A 25,073-nucleotide genomic window follows, 5' to 3' on the forward strand; every position below is an offset into this window, starting at 1 on the left:
ATCTCTAAAGAAAATAGTAAATTTTAAAAACCACTTCAAGTCAAGGAAGTTGACTTTAATCATTTTTTTAAATGTTTTACTTATTTTTGCAAGACAGAGTACAAGCAGGGGAGGGGAAGAGAGAGAAGGAGACACAGAATTCAAAGCAGGCTCCAGGCTCTGAGCTGTCAGCACAGAGCCCCACATGGAGCCAGAACTCATGAACCACAAGATCACAACCGAAGCCGAAGCTAGACACTTAGCCAACTGAGCCACCCAGGTGCCCTGGAAGTTGACTTTTCTTAGGCACGTATCATGGGCCCTGACACAGTCCTAGGTGCTTTGCAGTCACTGTCACCTTAATAATCACATGTTAGTCTGGTGAATTGGTATACCTTTCTTCCTTTTCAGAAGTGTAAATAGGCTTAGAGAAGTTTAGTGTGTTAGCTCAGTGGTAATTCTAGTCTAGGTCTGTTGGACTTCAGAATTAATGTTTTTTCCACCATGTAAATAAATATTCAGAAGCAAAATGGAACATGAATGTTGTACTTTTCACTTTCAGCTTGCTCCGCCTTGGTCTGTAATGAGAAGACTAGGATTTCTTCAAGACCCAGAACTTAGTGGAAGAAATTAATGGTAGATCCTGATCTTGCACTTAGGCTAATATTTACTTGGGCTAATAATGACTGTGAATAATTCTTCTCAGGTGATTTTTATCGGCAAAAAAATCAGTTTAACAATTTCACTTTATTATTGAAACTTCCTTTATGATGAAATACAATTCCCCATTGGGTTTGCCAGCAACGATGAGTTCCCACTTACTTTCAAGGCTAAGTGGTCATTTTAGATAGGTCAAGAAATAATGCATCAAAACAAACCAAAAAAACCACCCTGAACAGGAGCCATTCGTGCTACTGAATGCCTTCCTAGTAAGTAGTGCTTCCTCTTGAACTCCCAAATTATCTCTTTGGCAATATAAGTTCACTTGAGAATGGTGTTTTCTGAAAAAAACAAAATCATTCATTTTTTTCTTTCCAAGTATGATGATTTTAAGAAGACTCAGAAAATCATTAAATTTCTGAAAGTACATCTAGGAAAGTATAATTAAACTCAGGGGAAACAAAGTTACCACATCAATATTTATATGGTGCTTTAAGAGACACTCTTCTTCTTCAGAGCAGAGAATAGGGGAGAACAATGGAGCCCAAGCAATATTTTGAGTCTAGCATGGCTAAAACAAGGACGTCCACCAACTAACTAGGCTTCCTACACAACTAAGCTGGTTTCTGGTGGTATCGCAGCCCCTAGAGAAAAAACTCAGGACCTTGTGACAGAGCATGTCAGCAGATGCTGACTACCAGGGACTGTTACACAGATACACTGGGAGGGGGTGGGGTCTTCTCCATTTTGGCTGACATATAACAGGACTGTACGCCCTCTAAGTGTGAGTTTCACTCAATCTGCATCCGGACACACTGGAAACAGTGTTCTTGTAGTGGCTCTAACTTTGCCTTCCCCCCCGACCCCCGTCATTTTTGCCTTCAAGCTGTGCCTATGTCTTCTGTAAGGATGTTTGCATATGCTCTGAAGAATGTACTTTCTACAGAGATTGTTTAATTAAAAAACATTTTGTAAAATGTGGATATAAAATTCTCCAAATAGTTTAAAACTAGCAAAGGCCTATGGTAGAGCGGCCCTGGCAAACCTAGAACCCAGAGATCCTTTCTGACATTCTTCAAACAGCAAATGTTCTGGGAGCGCTGAAGTGGCTCAGTCAGTGCAATATCAAGACTCTTCGTTTCAGCTCAGGTCATGATCTCACACTTTGTAGGTCCGAGCCCCACATCAGGCTCTGTGCTAACAGTGTAGAGCCTACTCAGAATTCTCTTTCTCCCTCTCTCTCTGTCCTTCCCCTGCTCGAACTCACTCACACTCTTGCTCTCTCTTGCTCTCTGTCTCAAATAAATAAACTTAAAAAAAAAAAAGGCAAATGTTCTAAACTTTTGGTTGTGTCTTTTCTATAACCAGATGAGAGGGATAGGTTTCTGTAGTAAAGGTGATTGGATTTTGATAGACTAGAACAGAGGTAAGCAAACTATGACCCTTTGACCAAATCTGGCCCAGTACTTGGGTTAGGAAGTGAATGCCCCCCCTCCCCACCAAATTTGTATATTGAAACCATGACCGTCAATGTGGTTGCTGTTGGAGAGTAATTAGGGTTAGAGGAGGTCCGAGGGTAGGGCTTCCAATGGGACCTCCTACTTAGAAGGAGAGACCCCAGACTCCTCTGCACACACACAAGAACACAGCTGGCTAAAAGCCAGGGAAATGTTCTTACCAGAAACTTAATTTTTGCCAGCATCTTGGTCTTAAGCCTTCTAGCCTCCAGAACTCTGACAAAATTTCTGTTGTTGAAGCCATGCAACCTGGGATATTTTATTGTGACGGCCCAAGTGGATGAATGTGGCCAATGTCTATGAAGGATACTTTATCGGAGCACAGCCACATCCATATGTCATGCATGGTCTTTGGCCGCCTCCGTGATAAAATCTCAGAATCAAGTAGTTGTGATGGAGACTGTGTAGCCGCAAGGGCCAAAATGTTTACTATCTAGCCTGTCCCAGAAGAAGTGTGCCAACCCCTGGGTAGAAACTTACCATATACAGTGTAGGTTTTGAACAGAAAAAGCCACCCCAGTGGGATATGAAAGGGCCAAAGGGACAAAATCCCTCTAGTGGCAGGCACTCAAACTAGCACTGACGCTCCAGGAGTGTCTTGGTCTCCTAAGCTGGTCACTTCATGCACAATCTGGGCGGTTGACCATGAACATTCCCACCCTCAATAATTGAAGTCCTTGGAGAGCAGGCACACAGAGGAGCCTGTCCTCAAATGAGGCTGATAGGACAGATCCATTGTGACAGGGAGGTAGCAATGGATCAAATGTGGTCAAGAAAAGAGCGGAAAGCAGTGAGGAAAAACTGGCTTCTCTCTCCTTCTCCACAGCTGTGGATCATCAGGGCTGCCACAGCCTTGGCTGTGCAGGGCAGAGCGGGGACGGCTGTAATGCCAAATGAAATGTTTGCAGGTAGTAAAAGCCTTTTCCCTGGATAAACTGGTGCAGTTAGAGCTGACGTGTGTCCTCTCCCTCTACAAAGTGGCAATTTGGAAGTTTTGGCCACCTATATCTGAATTGTCTGGGGTTGGGTTTGAGAATCGATATTTAAGGAATGCCCAGGTAATTCTTCTGCGTTTTGATGTCTCCGAACCACTGCTTGGGCAGCTTTCACCTGCTGCGGTTCTAAAACATTCCACGTCCCATCTAGGGAGTGGCAGGTGTTATAACAGGCCCCTTAGTGAAGTGCGTAAGGAAAGAACCTTGAGGAAGGAGATTTTGCGCCAAAGGTATTGCTGTACCAGCAATTCAGTACCTTAAAAATTTTTTGCACCGTGTGCGACCAGCCAGGTCAGCCTAGAGACTTCCGGGTCAGAGTAACTGTTCATGATGTTGCATACCAAAGCCTGGACCACTTCTGGGCTGATGTCAAGCAGAGCTGTTCCGGGTGCCTTACATTCTGCCTGCTCAGTCTGCGGTGACCCAGCTGTGTCGGGGCCAGGCAGAAAGAGCCGGACTCCAGCGAAGAGAAAACACCATCTTTCTTCTTCTCCCTGTATAATCAATAATTCAACCCTGTAAAGCAAGCCCGATGCCTGATGGAGTGTCTGCTGCAGAGAAGAAGACAGGGGCCATCCAGCATCCACACCAAGTTCTAACGCTTCTTTCTTTTGTTCTCTCTCCCTGCTGTCCCGTCTTTCTGGTCTGCCTTTGCTTTTTCTTCATCTGAATGCAAACTGAGCATTTCGGCTAAAATGGGACCCAAATATAGTCCAAGAGGAATGGAGATGCAATGGGAAAAGGAGCCAGTCACTTTCAATGATGGAGCAGATCAGTAATTACTGACTGAAGTCGCTGTCCCCTCTGAGGGATGGACCATGGTGTGCATAAATTCAATAAGTAGCTACTTCTGTGAATTAAGGGTACAAATTAGAAAACAAACCATGGACAGATGATAAAAATAGCAACATCCAAACACCTACTTTGTGCCAGGAACTTTTTCCAAGTGCCTTAACTTGGAAAGATCGTTTCTGGTGTCAGTAAAGCAGGGAGGACATGCGGTGGTACTGAAATGTCTCCATATCATCTGTTTGGATGCATCTCCTCCCACTTTACGTGTCATTCCAGCGTCTGGGGCACAGATGATCTAATCCCTTTTTTCCTGTTTCCATGTTTTGTGTTTGCAGCCTAACTCTGACCAGCTTGATTTCCTTCGAAGTCTAATTTCACTGGTTCCAGGGAATAGGCAGATTGCTGCAGCGGAATGCATTTCCCTGGAAGTAACCTCAGTATTTTATTTTACCTTTCCTTCCTTCCTCCGCATGCCTATCATTATCCTAAAGAAGACAGATGAATATGAATGACTTCCGCCAGGAGAACAGTTTGTGGTCCTCTGAAAGCTAGCATAACCACCCATCTAAATCCAAGAGCTCCCCTCCTGGGAGGCCATCCCCCTCTAAAGACTTAAAGAGGATTAAAGTTTTAAGTGCTGGGGGTCCTGTTCAATTTGGTGATAGTGGTGGCGTGTTCCCTGAGCGCACTTCTGGCCTGCAGATGGGGGCTGTGAGAAAGGACTTGGCACAGGCAGGACACGTCCCCGTGTCCCCGCAGGGTGGATGGCTGGGAGCCTGCGAGCTGGGATTAGCCCAGCTTTGGGTGATGGGCAGCCCAACAACACCCTACCGCGCCTGCCAGCTCTGGGCCTGGAAGCCCATTACCAAGGCATCACCTTTCACAAAGGACTCTTTCAACCAAGGCCTGCGGGTTTGTGCTAGTTTTCTGTAGCCTCTGTGACCCAGGCCCCACCAGCCTAAGAATGAAATTTGGGGTTGCTACTAGTCAAAAAAGCCCCCACTATCATAGGCCTCTGGGCCCCCTTTAAATGATCCTTTTTCCTTCTGTGTTCTCTCCTTTCTTCCTTCATTCCCTTATTCATTCATTCAGTGTCTTTTGAGCTGTTATGTGTCAAGCACTTTTCTAATTACTGGAACTACATTTTATTAATAAAGATTTAATAGTAAAAATATGTAGAGTTTTGGAAGTGATTAAGAGAAAAGTCCTATGGGGAAGGGGTGTCCCTCAGCTGTTTGTGGAAGTCTCCAAAAGGTGTCTCATTGCTGCTTTTATTTTTTTTAATGTGTTTATTTTTGAGAGAGAGAGAATAAGTGAGGGAGGGGCAGAGAGAGAGAGACACACACACACACACAATCTGAAGCAGGCTCCAGGCTCTGAGCTGTCAGCACAGCTCGAACCCACGAACGATGAGATCATGACCTGAGCCAAAGTCTGACGCTTAGCTGACTGAGCCACCCTCAGGTGCCCTCACTGCTGCTTTCAGACTCTGCCTTCTCCTGCAGGGGTGGCTGCTCAGGGCTGTAGGGCATTCGCAGTGGTGTAGGGAAACCAAACCCAAGACCTTCTATACCTACCACTTCCTGCCCACTGTGCTGCTAAAGCCAACAGAACTGTGGCCCCGCTCAGGGCACCTGCCTGAGGTGCTAGGAAGCCCCAAGGCCATTAGGGCTCCATTGTGGGAGCAGTGGTATGGACCCTTGTCTGCCCTCCTGAGGCCATGTGCTGCTGTGTACTTCAAGTCTCAGGTCAGTGCAGTAGCTTACGCTGTTAATACTTTCCATTTCTATTAATTTGTCATTACTGATGCAATCTACAAACATGCTCGCGCTGTACAGCATTGAAATACACCAATAAGTCACAAGTCTTCCTGAATGTGGCCCATTCCTAAAAGGATAACCACTGCTCAGCGTATAGCTTCTGCACCTCTGTGCCTCTGACTTAAACTCATACACACAGTTGTGCACACACACACAGGTACAGACACACTGTGGGAGCACATATTGTATTGCTTTTTTTTTTAACAGATCATATATGTATAACATTTGGAAATTCATTTTCTACTTCTTGCAAACCATATCAGTATATGGAGTGATTCAATCAGTATACTGAACCAAATAAGTAGAGCTCTGCATGTGACTTTCAACTGCTGTTTAACATCTCCCAGTATAAGTGCACCCTTTTCCTATGAAGGGTGTGCAGGTGTGGAAGTGTGTTTTGTTTTGAAGGATAAATGCTGAGAAATGCAACCGTTGGATCTGTACATTTCAAATTAGTGTAGATCCTTCCACATTGTTGTTCGGCTAATTGATATTCCCCCAGCAGCCATGAGAGGGCACTTTCTGGTTTCCCTGCAGCCTCTACCTCTCGGGCCCAGACCCAAAACTTTGGGGACTGGGTTCAAGGGAAAAGGAAAAGACAGACATGAGTGAGTACCTCTGCCCAGTAACCCGGAGACTTGGGTTTGGGGCCAAGTTTTTGTGACTCTCCTCTTGAGGGTGTGTTTATTCCCAGGAGCCCTCTGGTGGACACAGGAAGGGATTTGTGCCAGACAGAGAAGGCATCAGTAGAATGATTCTTTTGGGGTGTTATTTATTTCAGGAGATGAAAATATATATATACTTCATTTGCATTGTTCTGATTATAAATGATTAAACCCATCTCTACAGGGTTTTTCCCCCAACCCTATCCCTTGGCCACCCAGTAACCCTCCCCAGAGACCACCAATATTCTTTTTCTTGTGTATTCTTCCAAAACTAGGAGTGTGTATGCAAACTGTATAGATGTGCATGTAATATTTGCCATATTAGCACATATTGCAAATATTATATACAGGTATATCGTTTTATTTTTGCATTAAAAAAATATCATGGAGCTTATTCCTCCTCCTTTTATGGCTGTGTAGCATTCCAGGGTGTGGATAAACTGCCAGGTGTTGACCGTCCCCCAGTGATGAATAGTGTGATTGTCCATTATTATTTTTTTTGCTGTTGCAAACCCCTCTGATATAAAAACCTTGTATATAGTCATTTTGCATGTGTGTGAATTTGTATATGTCACTGAAATTCATAAAACTAGATCTGGATCAAATTTCATAATTTTGATAGATACTACAATGTTGCATTCACGGAATTTATACCTATTTACCCTCTTAACTAACTCTCAGATACATTGCTGATGAACTTTTGGTCCTTGCCCAAGTGATAAATAATAATGGTCCAAGCCAAGGCAGGTCCAGCGAAACCTTGGATTGCAAGGAACTTGTTTTGCGAGCATTCTGCAAGACAAGAAAACATTTCTAATACATTTTAACTTGATAAATGAGTAATATCTTGCAATACAAGTAGTACATGATGCCGAATATCACATGATCACAACGAGCCAATGGTGGTTCGCACACTCGCTCACTCACTGCAGGATTGTGGGTGATTGTCCGTGCTCAGACTCATGCTGCAGTGTTTGGCAGAAATCTGTGATTTTTCAGGACATTGGAAGGTGCGCACAGTTGACCCTAGTACTTTTTGTCACTTCAAAGCACCTGTGGACAGTCCTTTGCTTTTCCATACAAGAGAAAGCTTAGGAATGCTTTGCCTCATACCAAGTCAGGCTGCCTGCTTATATAGACCCTTTTCTCTGCCACTTTATTGCCAGTTACATTAACTACAGTATATCACAACAGCTTAATAGTACTGTAGTCAACATCTGTGCGAGTGTATACAGTGATCCCCATGCAAAAAAAGGTTGAAAAGAAAAGCAGTAAGAAGGACATGATTACAGTGGGAATTAAGGAGGAAATCATCAAGAAGTATGAATGAGGTATGCAAGTGGCCAAAATTGCAAGATTTCATAAGAAGTCGTTGTCTGCATGTCCTATGCAGAGGAGGAGAAAACGGCGGAGGAATCGCTCTCTTGAAATGAGAATAGGGGGATGTGGAAAATGTGGAAGACAGTGTGACATTTTGTAGAAAAGTAATACCCAAATAAGGCTGTAGCAGAGCAAGTGATGAATCTGTTTAACAGCAGTCCTCAAAAGGAGGCAAAAACAAGTGTCACTGGATAGGTTCCTTGCATGAAAAGAAGATTCCAGTGAGCCAACAGATAGCAGTGACTCTGTTAGTGATAGCGAAGGTCGTCCTACACAATAGCCCTCCTCTCTCTGGTCTCCCTCGCGGGAGCCACAAAGATTTTGATGAGTCACTGCACGTTAATTTACTTTTGTAGTTTCTTTATTATTTTGTGTTCTATTACAGTATTATAATTTTTATATGAATATTTTTGGGTTGTGGAATGAATCATCTGAGTTTCCATTATTCTTATGAGGAAATTCTCTTTGATCTACAAGTGCTTTGGATTACAAGCGTGTTTGCGGAATACATTATGCTCGCAAACCAAGGTTTTTCCGTATCCCAATGCAGTTTTAATTTGTATTTCTTTTTATGGAGAATGAATCTCTTTTGTTTCAAAGTTTATTTTATGTCCTTTGTAAACTTTGGATTTGCTGTTTCCATTTTCCTAATGGTTTATTATTTATTCCTTACTGATTTCTAGGACCTTTTTAAATATTAAGTTTGCTCTTTGTGGTTTGAGTTACAATTATTTTCCCAATATTTCACTTTTTAGTGATTTTACTAGAAAGAATTATTTTTAAAGCAAGAGTTTTATTTTCCCTGTTCTGTATTGACAGCACTCTTTTGGATATAAGCACTTTATAGAGAGAAATAAAAAATAATAATGACAAGGAAACAAGTTCTATGTTTTAAGAGAAAAACTTATGGACTCTCCTAGAAAGTGAAATATCACTGAATCATGCTCTTTGTAAAATGATACAATGCTAAATCAAGTGCCTATAGGAACAAATTTTCCTGTAGTTTACCTTGCTGCTATTGGTTTATCTCCCCATACCTTTGTTATTACATTTATTGATGATAAATTTTTTATTTTACTTCAGGGAACTGCTCACTGATGCTATTTTCTTTTAATAATTTGCTTTTTACTTTTTTGGGTTTTTTTTAAGTTTTTATTTAAATGCCAGTTGGTTACCATAGTGTAAGATTAGTTTCAGGTGTATAATATAGGGACTCAGCACTTTGATAGAACACCGGATGCCCATCACAGCAAGTGCACTTCTTAATCCCCATCACCTATTTTACCCCTCCTGCCCAGCCGACCCCCCACCCCCAACCATCAGTTTGTCCTCTATCATTAAGAGTCTGTTTCTTGGTTTGCGTCCTTTTCTTTTTTCCCTTTTGCTCCGTTGTTTTGTTTCTTAAATTCCACATATGAGTGAAAACATATGCTATTTGTCTTTCTCTAACTTATCTGGTTTAGCATAATACTCTTTTGCTCTAAACATGTCACTGCAAGTGGCAAGATTTCATTCTTTCTTATGGCTGAGTAATATTCCATCACACACACACACACACACACACCCATAACTTTATTCATCAGTTGATGGATACTTGGGCTGTTTCCATAATTTAGCTATTATAGACAATACTTCTATAAACAAAGCAGTACATGTATCCCTTTGAATTATTTTTTATACTTTAGGTAAATATCTAGTAGTGCAGTTCCTGGGTCATAGGGTAGTTCTATTTTTAAGCTTTTGAGGAACCTCCATACTTTTGGCCAGAGTTGCTGCCCCAGTTTGCATTCCCACCAAAAATGCAAGAGGGTTCCTCTTTCTCCACTTCCTCATCAGCACCTGTTGTTTCTGTATTGTTAGTTTTAGCTGTTCTGACAGGTGTGAGGTGATGATAGCTCATTGTAGTTTTGATTTGCATTTCTCTGATGGGTAAGGTTAAGCATCTTTTCATGTGTCTGTTGGCCATCTGGATGTCTTCTTTGGAAAAATGTCTATTCATGTCTTCTGTGTCTTAATTGGATTGTTTGGCTTGGGGTGTTAGAAGTTCTTTATGTATTTTGGATACTGACCTTTATCAGATATGTCGTTTACAAATATCTTCTCCTATATTGAAGGTTGCCTTTTTGTTTTATTTCCTTTGCTGTGCAGAAGTTTTTGATTTTGACAAAGCCCCAATAGTTTATTTTTGCTTTCGTTTCCCTTGGCTGTTGAGACATGTCTAGAAAGAAGTTGTTATGGCCAATGTCAGAGAAGTTATTGCCTGTTGTCCTTTAGGAATTTTATGATTTCAGGCTTCACATTTAGGTCTTTAATCCATTTTGAATTTATTTTTGTGTATCATGTAAGAAAGCAGTCCAGTTTCATTCTTTTGCATGTAGCTGTCCAGTTTTCCAAGCACCATTTGTTAAAGAGATTGTCTTTTTCCCATTGAATATTCTTTTCTGCTTTGTCAAAGATTCATTGACTATACAGTTATGGGTTCATTCCTGATTTTCTATTCTGTTCCACTGATCTGTTTGTCAATTGTTTGTGCCCATACCATACTGTTTTGATCACTACAGCTTTGTAAAACAACTTGAAGTCTAGAATTGTGATGTCTCCTCAAGATTGCTTTAGCTATTCAGGGGCCTTTTGTGGTCCCATAAAAATTTTAAGATTGCTTGTTCTATATCTGATTTTTAAAAAAATTTTTGCACAGTCTAATTCATTAGTCTTTTCATTAATGGCTTCTGAAGAGCCTTCACTACTCTTACATGGTAAATCTTGCAGGTCCCAAAGTGATTTTTAGTACTTTTATGATTTTTTTCAACATTTATGTCTTATACCCACTTGGAATAAATTCCCAAGCTGTGAGTCATGGAGCTGGTAAATAGTTTTAAGCTGTGGTCTGGCCCTCCACACTGCAGCCTATTTCCTTTCAGCCTGATTCCTTTCTTTGTGTGGCTACCCTTTGCCTCCACTGAATTTTTCCCGTGATTTTCTAAGCCAGCTTTGTCAGCAGATGTCACTCTGATTTCTTCACGTCTAAACTCAGGGGCATTTTCTTAAAGCTCCATATCTGCCTGTGTGGTTCAGTCACACACTCCTTGTAGGGAGTCTTGGCATTTTCCAGGATCACTTCCTGTTTGTCCCCGGCCTTCCTCCCCATTGCCATCCTCCCTGCTGTAGAGCCTAGAATGGATCTGGAAGCCTCCTCTTTCTCTGAGGCTCTGAGGTTTGTTTTCTCTTCTTTGCAGATTATAAACCATCAACACTTCTGTCCCAGCCTCACCCCACAGCTCCATCCCCAAGCTCTCAAAGGCAATGTTAGCTGAACATCTCTACCTTTGATTTTAAAAAGATGAGTAAAGTGCCTATTTTCTCAGAGTCCCTTTTAATCTTGAACTTACCCATTCCTACTAATATAACACCTCCTACCTCCTTCCTCTACCTCTCCCAACAGTTGAGTATTAGAGCCTTATTTCTTTGTTCTTCTTGAATAACTCCAAAGCCAGGGACTTAACACCCCAATGGCAGCTGTTTGCCCATCACTTACTTTTGATGTCTGTTAGGTCCAAATTTCCTTTCATCTGGTTAGAAATCGATTTAATCGCCTCTGATTTCATCCACAGTATCTCTAGCTCTAGTCTCCAGGACTTCGACTCCCCGGTGGGAGGCTCACAGTGGTTTATAAACAGGGCAATTGCTATGAACCTCATGGATTATGGGCAGATCATTCTGGACTCTTTACTCCTGGTACCCTGGCTTGGAGCAGCCATCCAGTTAATGGGTCTCTCTAGCATCAGACCCATGCTCTGTTTTCCTTCTATGTCTGGTGAATAATGCTTTTGGGGGGGGTGGAGCTTATAAGTTTCCCTTCCTAGAGTCTTTTTTGGGGTATCTATTTGTGAACTACCTTAACGCCTTTCACCTGGCCATAAATCTGCCCCACTAGACACACACACACACACAATTCCCTTACAAAGATAAATGATTTCTGACTAAAGATGTGAGGGTATTAGCAAAAGTATAGATTGTGGCTCTGTTGGTACATCTCTTTGGAACTTCAGGCATTATTTTTCCAGGGATTTTTAAATTTTTATTAAGGTATAATTTACATGTAACATGATTAGTTTCAGGTGGACTATGATCCAGGATTTGTATATCACGAAATGATCACCACAATAGTAAGTCCAGTTAACACAGATCACCATACATAGTCGTAGACTTTTGTCTTGTGATGAGGACATATTTTTTGGGAGGGAGGGAGAGCATGAGCCAGCGAGAAGGGCCGAGGAGGAGAGAGAGGGAGGGAGGGAAAGAGAATTTTAAGCAGCCTCTATGCTTAGTGCAGAGTCCAAAACGGGGCTCGATCCCATGACCCTGGGATCATGACCTGAGCCTAAATTAAGAGTCAGATGCCCAACTAAATGAGCAGCTCCTGCACCCCATCTTGTGATGAGAACTTGTAAGATGTACTATCTCAGCAACTATCAAACAGACAATACAGTATTATTAACTAGTCACCATGCTGTCCATTGCACTTCTGGGACTCATTTATTTATTTTATAACCAGAAGTTTGTACCTTTTGACTCCCTTCACCCATTTCATCCACCTACCACATCCCACCTCTGGCACCCACTAATCTGTACTCTGTATCTTGGACTTGGGGTTTTTTTTTGTTTTTAGATTCCACATATAAGATCCTATGGAATTTGTCTTTCTTTTCTCACCTACCATAATGTCCTGATGGTCCATCCATGTTGTCACAAATGGCAAGACTGCTCTTTTTTATGGCTGAGTAATATTCCATTGTGTATATGTCACACTTTACTCATTTGTTGATGGGCATTTGTTTTCATTTCTTGGCTATTGTGAATAATCCTGCAATTAACATAGGGATGCATATGTGTTTTCTTCAGATAAATGCCTAGAAGTGGAACTGATGAATCATATGGTGCTTCTGTTTTTAGTTTTTTTGAGCATATGCCATACTATTTCTTTTGTGGATGCACCTGTTTACATTCCCACCAACACTGCACAAGGGTTCCCTTTCTCAAAATTTTCACAGTTGTGATTAGTAAAAACCAACCTAATAGGTATGAAATGATATTTCATTATGGTTTTGATTTGCCTTTCCCTGATCAATGATTTTGAACATCTTTTTAGGTACCTATTGGCCATCTGTATGTCTTTGGGGAAATGTCCATTCAGAGCCTTTGCATAGTTTTTAGTTGGAATGTGTGTGGGGTTTTTTGTGGGTTTTTTTTGTTTTTGTTTTGCTATTGAGTTATATGTGTTCTTCATATATTTTGGATAGCAATCCCTTATCAATTTTTCTTCATTGAGTAGGTTGCCTTTTCATTTTGCTGATGGTTTCCTTTATTGTGCAGAAGTTTTTCAGTTTGTTTATTTTTGGTTTTGTAGACTGTGCTTTTGATGCCACATATTAAAAAAGTCCTCATGAAGACCAGTGTCAAGGAGCTTACCTCCCATGATTTGTTCTAGGGGTTTTATGGTTTTGGGTCTTACATTCTTGAATCCATTTTGAGTTAAGGGTTGTCTTTGGTGTTAGATACTGATCCAGTTTTACCGGCACCATTTGTTGGAAAGACTGTTCTTTTCCCATTGTGTATCTTTGGCTCTCTATTGGCCTGTAATTATTCATAGTGGTCTCTTAGGATCCTTTGTGTTTCAGTTATGTCTCCTCTTTCATTTACTTGAATCTTCTTTTTTCTGGGTGTATCTAGTTAAAAGTATGTTAATTTTATTTATCTTTTCAAAGAACCAACTCCTAGTCTGTTTATTTTTTTTCTGTTCTCTATTTCATTTATTTCCTGCTTTAATCTTTATGATTTCCTTCTAACTTTGAATTCAGTTCTTTTTCTAGTTCCTTGAAGTCTAAGGCAAGGTTGTTTGAGACTTATTCCTTGAGGTAGGTAGACAATTATCACTATGAACTTCCCTCTTAGAATTGCTTTAGCTGCATTCCATAGGTTTTGGTGTGATGTATTTCCATTTTCATTTGTCTTAAGGTATTTTTTAATTTGTCTTGATTTCTTTGTTGACTCACTGGTGGTTCAGTAGCTTGTTGTTTCATCTCCATGTATTTGTGAATTTTCCAGTTTGCTTCTTCTAAATGGTCTCTAATTTCATACCACTGTGGTCTGAAAAAATGCTTGTTGTTTTCAATCTTAAATTTGTTAAGACTTATTTTGTGTCCAAACATATGATCTCACGTGCACATGGAACATTCTTTAGTATAGAAGAATCTATATTCTGTTGTTCTCCCCCTACACACACATTATTACATTACTACAGATGATATTCTCTGTGTTCTACTTTTCATTTCTGTGACTTACTATATAATGGGAAGTTTGTAAGTCTTAAACCTCTTCATCCATCTCCCACCCACTTCCCCTCTGGCTGGCACAAGCTTGTTCTAAGAGTGTTGTGTTTTTTTTTGTAAGGGATCGTTGGCTAGCCTGGGGGAGGACAAGGAAAATGGTGCCCACCAGCACTGTTGTTCCTGAGAAACCTCCTAAAGATCCCTGCTAGGTTCCAAGATTAGTCAATAAATCTCCTTTACATACACCGCAGGTGCTTTTCGACTGCTCTTTCTGTGCTGTCTCAGGCCAATTTATTTAGTATAAAGTCTCTTTACGGGTGGGGACTTTTCTTTCTGGCTCCCTTGGAATTTAGCCCTACTGATTTTCAAAGCCAGACATTGCGGGGACTTTTCATAGAGTTGTCAGGGCTAGGGTTACCCAGGGTGGGGTCTGATCCCCTCATTCCTTGGTGCTTGTGATCTCTCTCCGATTTCTGATTATTTGCTCCAGGGTTTCTTCTTAACTGCATCTCTATTCATCCTCCCCTTATCCCTGTGTCCTTTTCTCTATGAGTTGTGGAAGATCAGTTCTGCTAGCCTTCAAGTGATTTTCAGTTAGTTACATAGATGTAGGTATTGCCTTGGAATAGCTGTGGAAGGAGGTGCGCTAGGGATCTTCCTCCGAGTAGTGCTATCTTCTCCATCTCCCCTGTTGCTTTCTGATGGACTTAACATACACACAACATTCATTCCATATGATTCAGTGTTAAGGCCTAGGCTTCCTTGTTGATATTCTGTCTGGATGATCTATTTATGTAAATGAGATATTAAAATCCCCAAGTATTATACCATTTCTCCCTCAGTCCATTAGTAGTTGCTTTATATATTTTGGTGCTTTATGGTGGGTGCGTACTTATTTACAAATGTTCTGTCCTTTTGCTGGATTGACCTCTTTATGTAATGCCTTTGTCTCTTATTACAGTCTTTGTTTAAAGTTTATTTTGTATTTGTATATCTACAATTAATTGTAAGGCAGTGTACGGATGGGTCTTATTTTATTGGTGTCATTTAATCAAGCCACTCTGTCTTTTGACTGGAGAATTTAGGATTTATATCTAACTTTTTAGAGGTATTTACTGCTCTTTTGTTAATTGTTTTCTGGCTGTTTGGCAGTTTATCATTTGACTTTCTTTGGCGGTATGCTTAGAGTCCTTTCTTTTATATGTCAACTTACAGTTTTTGCTATGTTGTTACTGAAAGGCTTACATATAACAACTCAAATTTGCAACAGTCTATTCTAAGTTGATGAGCTTGAATGTGTTTTAAAGCTCTACATTTTTACTTTCTCTCTTCCATTTTTTTTCATTTCACATTTACATCTTTATCTTATGTATCCTTTAATTATTGTAGTTATTTTTACTACTTTGGTCTTTTAACCTTCATACTAGCTTTATAGGTAATTAATCCACTACCATTCCTATATATTTATCAGTGAGATTTAGATCTTTCATATGTTGTCACTAATTAGCACCCTTTCTGTTCAGCTTAAAGAAGTCCCTTGTAAGGCTGGGTTAGTGGTGATTAACTCATTTAGCTTTTGCTTGTCTGAGATACTCTCTCTCTTCCACTTCCAAGTGATAATTTTGCCACATACTCTAGGTTGGAAGGTTTTTTTGTTTTTTCCCTTTAAATATGTCATGCCTCCCCTGTCAGGTCTGCAAAGTTTCTGCTGAAGAGTCTGCTGATAGTATAACTGAAGGTCCCCTTGTACATAAGAAATGGTTTTTTTCTTGCTGCTTTTAAGTCTCTCCTTGTGTTTAACTTTATAATGTGTCTCAGAGTATGTGTCTTTGGATTCACCTTATTTCCAATGATCTGGGCTTCCTGGATGTCTCTTTCCTTCCCCAGGTTAGGGAAGTTTTCAGCCCCCGTCTTGTCCTTCTGGGTGTCCTATAGCTGAGAATGTTAGCCACATGATGTGATCTCTTAGGTCCCTTAAGCTACTTACACTTTATTTTTCTTTTTGCTGCTCTAATGGGGTGAGTTCCTTGGCCCTGTCTTTGGGTTCATGGATCCATTCTTCTCCTAGTCTGCTGTTGAAATATTCTGGTGTTATTTTCAGTTCAGTTACTGTGTTCTTCAGCTGTGTGACTTCTACTTGATACTTAGATTTTCTATCTCTTTTTTGAAGCTCTAACTGTGTTTATCCATTCTTCACCCAGTTTGGTGAGCCTTTCTGACCATTACTTTGAACTCTCTCAGGTAAATTAGTTATCTCTGTTTCTGTAAGGCTCTTGCTCAAGTTTTATCTTGGTCTTTTATTTGGAACATACTCTTGATGTTTTGCTTGACTCTTTTTTGTGTTTCTATGAGCAGCCTATGTTTACTTTAATAGTTCCCAGTAGTTGAGGATGTGTCCAGAGCACTCAGTGTCCTCAAGGGGAAGACTCAGCACCTAGATTCAGGCTGATTGGAAGCCATACCTTCACCTACCAGCTTAAAAAAATGGAAATATATATTATATATACATACATATATAGTCCTCTATAAGCTCTCCCGACCCATAGAACAGGTGATCTTTAGATGTCCCCTGGGAGGCAGTCACCAAAATCAGGGACCTCTTTGTGCATTATCTAATTAACTTACCTCATCATCACTCCTTAGCCTTACAGAGTTAGGCTTAAAAATAAAGTCCTAGGCATGTCATGAAGTAAAACTGCAAACTGTAAGTCAGCATATAGAATGTGACGCCAGTAACAAACCTGTGTGTGTATTCACACACACACACACACACACACACACACACGTTTCCCATGGGCATGCATATACATGTATAGAAAGAGGCTTGAAAGGAAGCCTTCCAAATTGGCAAGAGTTGTTGCCTTTGAGGGGGATCTGGTCAGGAGGCCTTTTCACCTCATCTCACCAAGCTTCCCCCCACCCCCAAGTAAAAACTATGTTAAGTATTTAATTTTAAAAATACATTTAAAGGAAGAAAAGCTTATTGAAGTTGACCTAGCAAATGACAGTAAAATTTCCTAAAATGGGCAACAGATAGAAAATGTAGCAATTTTGGGAAATCTCTAAATGGGCAAAGCTGGGTAGCAGGTTTCTTAGAAATCAAACAGCGCCTCTCACACACACAAACTATCTCTGTGTGGACTTTCTTACCAGAGCAGCTACTGTCCAGGATTTTCTATCAGTGTTAGAAAATCCATCCTTTTAAACGTGCAGCTCTAGAACAAAATGACTTAAAATTATATGTTTTAAAATATTTCTTTAACCTTCCACTTGGAAGTTTGAGGTAGCTAAGTTCTTTGCCCTTTCGCCATAACCCAAAGCAACAGTTCCTAAGGGGAAGGAAGGAGGCACAAAGCATGGCCTGCACACACATCCCTGCAGGGAGTCAGTGAATAAGGAGCCCTTGTGGACTATGCTGGAGCCCTCAGCGCACGCGCTAAAATATTTATCTCCCCTTGCCCCCTCCCCCCACACACGTTTTTTTGTGGCTTCTTGGCTGGCTGCTTTGGTATATATACTAGTAAGGATATGGACAGAATGGAGCCAGAAATTCCATTTTCTAGTAGTGTGACTCGGGCAAGTTTGTAAACTTCTCTTGTCCTTATATTCCCCATCTGTGAAATGGGGATCACCCTTGGAGCCTTGCTGGGGTCATAAATGAACTAGGCAACTAGACCCCTCTGTGGAGGACCTGGCACCCAGGGAAGCCTTTAAATGAAGTTAGTATTATTTGAATTGAGTAAGGTTCCAGCTTTGAGAACTTTTAAATAGTCAAGACAACGTAATTGCTGACTGTGCTGTAATTCACAGGCATCCTGTGTGCTCCTTTATGTGCCTACACAGTAGCTTACTAAATGGTGCCTGTGTGATGCTAACTAGGCAGGTGGCCATATGCGCTCAGGGCAAAGCTTGTTTCCTGCAGTGAGTCTCTCCCGGGTACACAGTCAACATCAGGCCACCCCCTCACTAAACGTAATGGACCATGAAACCTCAGAATTCTCTGAACTAATCCCACTATGATTAAGATCCCTGCTGAAGGAGACCTGATTTTTCTAAGATTTAACACATAGGTGAGAGCCATCTCTGTATCACTTATAAAATGAGATAGTTAAAACAACAAAGAAAGGTAAGTAAAAAGTGTGAATGTTTTAAGTGAACTTTGATTTTAATAGCTGTTTGTTGATACTGGGATCTCCAATAGCTTTTGGAACAATAATGTGTCAAAAGGTACTGGAGCGTTATGGGGAAGAGGCCATCATCCTCACTTAGATTTTGGTGGGGGGAGGGGTGGTGCTCAATGAAACCACCAGAAGTACCTTGCCGGCCCCACCACGTATCGGGGCTGTGGCAGCGTGGGGTGGTTTCACCTCCGAGTTGGGTTCCGCTGCCTCAAGACTCAAGGGCTGGGGCTTCGCCTCATTCTGGAATGTACATTCGGCCCACAGCAGTTAACCACACTCCTGGGGTTGTGTTGCAGGGATCATGTACCGCAAGTCGTGCGCATCCTCTGCAGCCTGCCTCATCGCCTCCGCCGGGTACCAGTCCTTCTGCTCCCCTGGGAAACTGAACTCAGTGTGCATCAGCTGCTGCAACACCCCTCTTTGCAATGGGCCCCGGCCCAAGAAACGAAGCAGTTCTGCCTTGGCCCTGCAGCCGGGGCTCCCCACCACCATCCTGCTCCTGAAATTCGCCCTCCTCTTGGCTCATTGCTGAAGTTGGAGATGCTCACCCTTCCTGCACTGTCCTTCAGGCCCTGGCTCCCCAAGCTTCTCCTGGGTGTCCTTGTGGGTTGGGAGGGGAGTATATTCATTCTTTCAGTAACTTTGCAAATGAAAGAGCTCAGTGTAAAACGGTTTTTGTAAGCTCTGAATAAATTCAGTCTGACTTTTCAGTGTGTACTTAAAGGAAGGGAAGGGGTGAGCCCAGGACTGTCCCCTCTCACCTGAGGCAAGGTCAGGCTGGCAGAATCAGCCCCAAGAAGGCCCTTAAGCATCCATTTCCTTTCATTGCCCCTCACTTCCACTCCTGTCCCTCATAGGGGCATAGTTTATTTTGTCACTGTGTGTGTCAGGATCCTGTTGCTTTCGGTGGGGGGAGCTGGGCAGCCCTCAAGGCTTCCATACTTGACCTTCATACTTCGTGCTCCTGAAAACCATTCCCTGCGGCAGCGTGGGGTGGTTTCACCTCCAAGTTGGGCTCCGCTGCCTCAAGACTCAAGGGCTGGGGCTTCGCCTCATTCTGGAATGTACTCAAGACTACCTTGCTGGGTCTCGCAGAGGCACTGGACCGGGAAGCGAGGAAGACGAGCGGGCGGCGCGCTGAGCGGGTGCTGGCAGCGGCGGAGGCGCGCAGGTGCTTGCTGTGGTTGGCATGCGGCAGGCTCAGGCGGCAGCGCAGCACCTGCCCAAACACCCTGCGGAACTGCTGCGACGACACGTTGTACAGGAGCGGGTTGATGACCGAGCTCAGGTAGAAGAAGGTGTCGGAGAAGGGGAGGAGGATCATGTACGCCCGGAAGTAGGACTTGGTCCAGTCGTGCTTGGGTTTGGCCGCAGCCATAATCCTCCGCACTTGGTTAGGCATCCAGCAGACCGCCAAGGTCACCACAATGAGCCCTGAGCAGCCAAAACGAGAGGCCAAAACAAACAGCATGAGAACACCACACACAGACACAAAATATTTAGCGCTCCAGCTCTGTGCTTACTGGCCAGGAAAAGCTACCATTTTTTCTGTTTCACCATTTCTTTTGCCACTAGCAGCAAAGATTCAAACAGTGTTTCAAGGCTGGGGGAGTTGACTGTGTTACAGACCATTAAATGCTTTTGACTCTTGACGCATATCTTTTGATGGCTGTTAATTTTTAAAAAGTTTTCATTGTTGTATGAGGAAACAGATGTATGCGCTATGTCCTAGCAGGTGAAACACTTTGTATTTTAAAGAACGTCCACCTAAAGACGACCCAGTGATATTCCAAGACAAATGGAAATGGCGTCCCTTGTAACAAAGAAGCATATTTAGTAACACTGATTTTGCCTTCAATTTCAAGGGACACAAAACCGGGAATACTAGCCTGTCACTGAGAGTTGTTTTTGAACCTATGTCTACTATGTGAGCTCATCTGCAATGCTCATGCTCCTACCTGCAACAGCACCCTGTTTATTTTCAGATATTTTTAGTTATGCAATCTCTTCACCCTCATGGCGGGGGGAACAATGAAACTAAAAAACCCCATTAAAGTTTAGCCAGTAGTGTGCTCATTGCCTGTGGCACTGAGCTACAGGCAATGGCAATGGCCTCCAAAACGACCCTGTCCTAAAGGGACACCACTCAGTGACTCTGTAAGCAGATCAAAACTTGACTGAACGGACATGTTTGCATGCCCGTGTGTTTACTGTCCAACTTACATCATCATCTCTATTTCTGTGACCTCTGATGGAGCAAAGGAGCATTTATCTACTGTGACACTCAAAACATCCAAGAGAAGGAAGATCAGGAATCTGCAGATAATGCTCTTTGCTCTGAAGCCAAGACCCTAGATAGTAAGTTCCTGGGTGGAGAGCTGGAATCTTAAAGCTGTGTTTTGGATTGTCAGAACTACTTCCTCCCTTTCCTAAATTTGATTGTTATAATAAGGAAAATTCATTCATATTTTGAACCTTTGTATTTTCTAGGAAACCACAGAGAAGCGATGGTTGGCAGTAATCCCTTCTGCCTCTGCTCCATGGTAAATATCTCATTCATAAATGCTCCAGGAAAACCAGCCATGTCTAATGGCCAGGGTGCGCGCTCCCCCCTACACTCCCCTGAGCATGCCTTCCCTGGTGGCTGAGCGGCCCCGGGTGTGCGCTCTGCCCCTCAGCCCAGTCCCCTGAACAAATCCTCCACACACCCCAGAAGGTCCTGGAAACTCTGCTCCCCTGATCATTTCTAAGGGTTTCTCTTGTCAAACCTCAGACCACACTGGAAACACAAACTCACTTGCTAATTTCTTCCCTTTGTGTATGCTTCCCTTGAGAACACTCTGTAAATCTAAAAATAAAATGAGCAAAGTAACATATTGTTCTGATGAAAAGGCAAAAAAAAAATCACCTTAAGTCAAGAGTATCTTCTGAATCACCTCGTTACAGCTGCTGGATGGGAACAAAAGTCCTCATTTTCTGTGTTTAAATACTTGCATAGGAAATCGAGGGCTCCCCCCACCCACTGCTTTGAGAAGCACGGATGCTTCCAGCCATGTGTGCTTTCTGCAGTGGGCTCCTAAGTTATTTCTCCTCCTTTTTATCTGAAGCAGTTCTGACTGAACGGTTCATCTCATTAGCTGAGGAAGCTGGGAAGAAGCCTCCCCTACCTAGGGAGGCTACACGCTTCACGAAGGTTTAAGTTCTTTTCTCTGCCACTGCCTTTCAGACAAGTACAACTGTCTTCATCTGAAGACGAAATTCCCAGAATATGGAAATTGAGCACAGGGTTTTAGATGTGTGCTACGCTCCGCGTTGGGAGGCCTACTTCAGACAGCAAGAATCTAACAAGGTGACAAGAACCCACTTGTCCTTCCTTACTCGGGTTGAACACAGTACCACTTTTCAAGCGAATGGAAGAAAGGCAGTGAGAAGAGGGGCCAGGCCAATTACAAAGTCGTTGTTCTTCTGTCCTGACTCCGGGCCTGTTCTCTAGAGCTATTTGCATGACACTTATGCTGGTTACCTTCTCCCCCTTTACCTGGCATCAATTGTCCTTGACTGACCTTCCCTGTCTAGAGAAGCAGAGTTCAGTAAAAAGCAAGACTGAGTATCTTGCGTGTGAGGAAAGGCAAAAGAGGAGATGAAGAGCTATGGCTTAAATCGTAGTTTTAGCCAGGAGAAAAATTTTTGCTCTGAAATCGAAATGAGCTCAAGTCTGTAAGTGGGAGGTTACCTTACTCTGAACAAGTTGCTGAAAATAGGGAACGAGACCCAAGATTCTCCAGTGATGAGGAAAGGGGAAATCTCCACTTTCTGGGTATAGAGTAGCAAGGTAGGATAGCACATAGAAATGTGGAGAACAAGAGACATAAACAAGTGAGTTAGAAATCCACAGGGGTTCAAGAGTAGGTACCAGAAAGGTCTGGACATAATCGGAAATAATGTTGAGTGTTTCCTACACTGACTTCTGTTTATTTCCTATGTGTTTCTCACTTCTAATAATAACCTCGTGAAATCAAAGCTGTTCTTATCTTCGTTGTACAGAGGAGGAAGCTGAGTCTCAGGTTAGTTGCCCACGTCCTGTAGCCAAGGAGGGCACAGGCTTGCTAGGCTCCAAAACCCATTATTCATCTATTTTTTTCTGAATGACACAGTATTGCTTCTCCTTTGCCCATTTGAAAAATACAGAAAACGCAGGCAAGTAATCACAAGCTAGAATTCCACTCTGTAAAATGGATGCAAAGCAGCACTGACCACTAGAAATACAACGTAAGCCACTGCGCTAGTTATCACTTAACATTGTTAGTAGTCACATCAGTAAGCAGATAAACAGGGTAAATCAGTTTTAATATGTTTCTTAACCCTCCCACCACAACTAGAGGTGGGAAAAAGGGCTGGTATCTTTCCTCCTGTGCTTTGAAAGATAATTTTGTTAGAGGAAAATGGAGGATGAGGCATACAGGTCCCCCCCCCCCAGGGGGCATATGTGAAATGTGCCTCCAGGGGCCATGTAATAGATGTTAGCCTCTGGGGAGAAGCAAGGGGGAACCAAACCAGCCCCCTTGTACAATCTGTCATTTTATAAAGGAATGGCTCACTTTCACATCTGGAAAAAAATGCATTATTTGAGATGAAAGTAAGAATAACTATCATGTCCAAGGGAATTTTTATTAGGGTGTGTCCAACTCATTCAGTTCTCATCCCAGCTACTCTGAGACACAGCTTTAAAATCTTACGTGCATGCCTTAATAGAGTATATTAAAGATTTGACAAAATTAGCTTGGCTTCAATCAATTTGGACTTTCATTTGGAAAAATCTATAATGCTTTGGTCTGTACAGTATGTGCAGTGTGTAGTTAAAAAGAACTTTACTATGAACTTGAATGAAGATCAGTGAACTGAACCCAGTCATGTTAAATCAGTAAACTCTTTTAACTGTATTATTGATAGATCTGTATTATATTCCAGACAGCCTTGCACTCTGGGGTAAGAAATACCTTCATAGCTTATCCGTTTTTCCACATAAACACTTCCATTTGTCCTCCGTGATCACTACGCTAAAATGACAGGCGCCATTAGACGATGACACATATTTATTCTCAGCAAAGTAATGTTTAAAAAACAGAAGTAATACAGATGTCCAATAACGTGTCATACTAGCCTTTGAGTCAGCCTGCATAGGTTCATCTGCGGAGGGCGTGAAGCTGTGCCACCTGGGATGTGGCGACAATTCTTACATCTGACTCTGGGCTTTGTTTTCTCCCCTCTAACCTTTAAAGGAACAGGAGCTGTTCCTGTGATCAACCAGACTTCACCTTAGCGTCCCCAGAGAATGGGAGAGCACATCTTCCTTGGAAACCAGGCACAGAACCCCTTTGTCTTACGAATGATGGAACTGAGGCTCATTCACCCACATTCTCCAAGGGCAGAATGGCAGGACTCACTCCATCTCTTGTCTGCTCAGAACGTGGGACTTGACTTTACGTTGACAAACCAGCCTATCATTCTTTTTTTTTTTTTTTACTGTTTATTTAGTTATTTTGGAGAGAGAGGGAGAAAGAGAGAACCCCAAGGAGCTACACCACACTTTCAGGGTAGAGCACAATGCAGGCCTCCATGCCACAAACCATTAGATCATGACCTGAGCCAAAATCAAGAATTGGACACTGAACCAACTGAGCCATGGGGCACCCACTATTGTTCCATTTAAATGTAGTTTCCTTCACTCCAGTTTTAGGCTCAAATGTTGACTGTTCCCCATAGGGAATGCAAGGGGAAGCAGGTCCACCTCAGATTCTAGCTAAAGTCAGCACAACACCTGCTCTGTACACTGTCTGGATTCAGTTTTAGAACCGGGTTCCCCAAAAACAGGACACAGCTAAGCCCTGGAGTACATATTTTCCCCCTTTTAAAGGAAGGTGTCATGTAGCTTCCCCCAACGGGAGCTGAAGCATGTTTGGAAAACAAGATAGGACTCCACGTTGTAACCGAGCTGATAAGGACTCCATGTATCCTTCAGACTGTCCATCTTACATGAGTCCCTGCTAGAAAACATGACTTAGCCTGTACTAAGCCAGAAAGATCAGGAAAGTCCATTTTTATCCAGCAAAGGTAGTTTGCATGACTTAAAGAGGTCCCAAAGATTTGCTTTTCCACTTGGTGTTGGGAGTCCCGTTCTACTGAATCATTGGAGTCTTGAGGTGCAGAGGGGGATGTTGAGAAGGATTTAGGTTTTCTGTGTTTAGTACAGCTTCTCCATCTCTTCTTGCCCCAAGAGTCAACTTCTCTCTCCCACTCCCAAACCATTCTGGCACTCCCAGTCACCCTTAGTAGCTACTGTCCCTGTACCCTCACCCCAATTTAAGGTCTCTGGACTTTCTTCACTCAGCATCCATCTCCTGATTAGCTGGGGCCTATTACAGACCCTGTTTTAGCCACTAGGGATAAAAGGCTGGGGAGGACAAGGCAGCCACAGCTGGGTGACCGCTTGCCAAGGGCCATAAGGGCAAGTTTTATGGAAGCAAAGAGATGGTTGACCCTCCCATGGGGGAGAATGCTCAGAAAATTAAAGGAGAATCAGAGGTAGCCTGGAAAGGGGCACCCAGGCAAAGACACGGCACGAGCGAGGGGTGGAAGACTCCGACAGCAGCTCGTGCTGCCAGCTGCCAACCCCAGTGCCACCGAGGCCAGAACACCACGGAGGGAGGGTGGAGACCATGGGAAATGAGGCCCATTAGAGAACATTCCATCAGGTT

The 25,073-nt window shown here is 42.5% G+C and overlaps 1 protein-coding gene across 1 annotated transcript in view; it reads left to right on the forward strand.

Annotated features, from left to right (window-relative positions):
* LYPD1 (LY6/PLAUR domain containing 1) overlaps positions 1 to 21,190 on the forward strand; it is a 38,567-nt gene extending 17,377 nt beyond the window's left edge. The window contains exon 4 of the mRNA XM_029933324.1: positions 18,615 to 21,190. Coding sequence (XP_029789184.1) covers positions 18,615 to 18,850 — 236 coding nt within the window. The 3' untranslated portion in view covers positions 18,851 to 21,190. The remainder of the gene's footprint in view (positions 1 to 18,614) is intronic.
* Positions 21,191 to 25,073: the final 3,883 nt, after the last annotated feature.

Source organism: Suricata suricatta, chromosome 3, assembly GCF_006229205.1.
Source record: "Suricata suricatta isolate VVHF042 chromosome 3, meerkat_22Aug2017_6uvM2_HiC, whole genome shotgun sequence".
Taxonomy (NCBI): Eukaryota; Metazoa; Chordata; class Mammalia; order Carnivora; family Herpestidae; genus Suricata; species Suricata suricatta.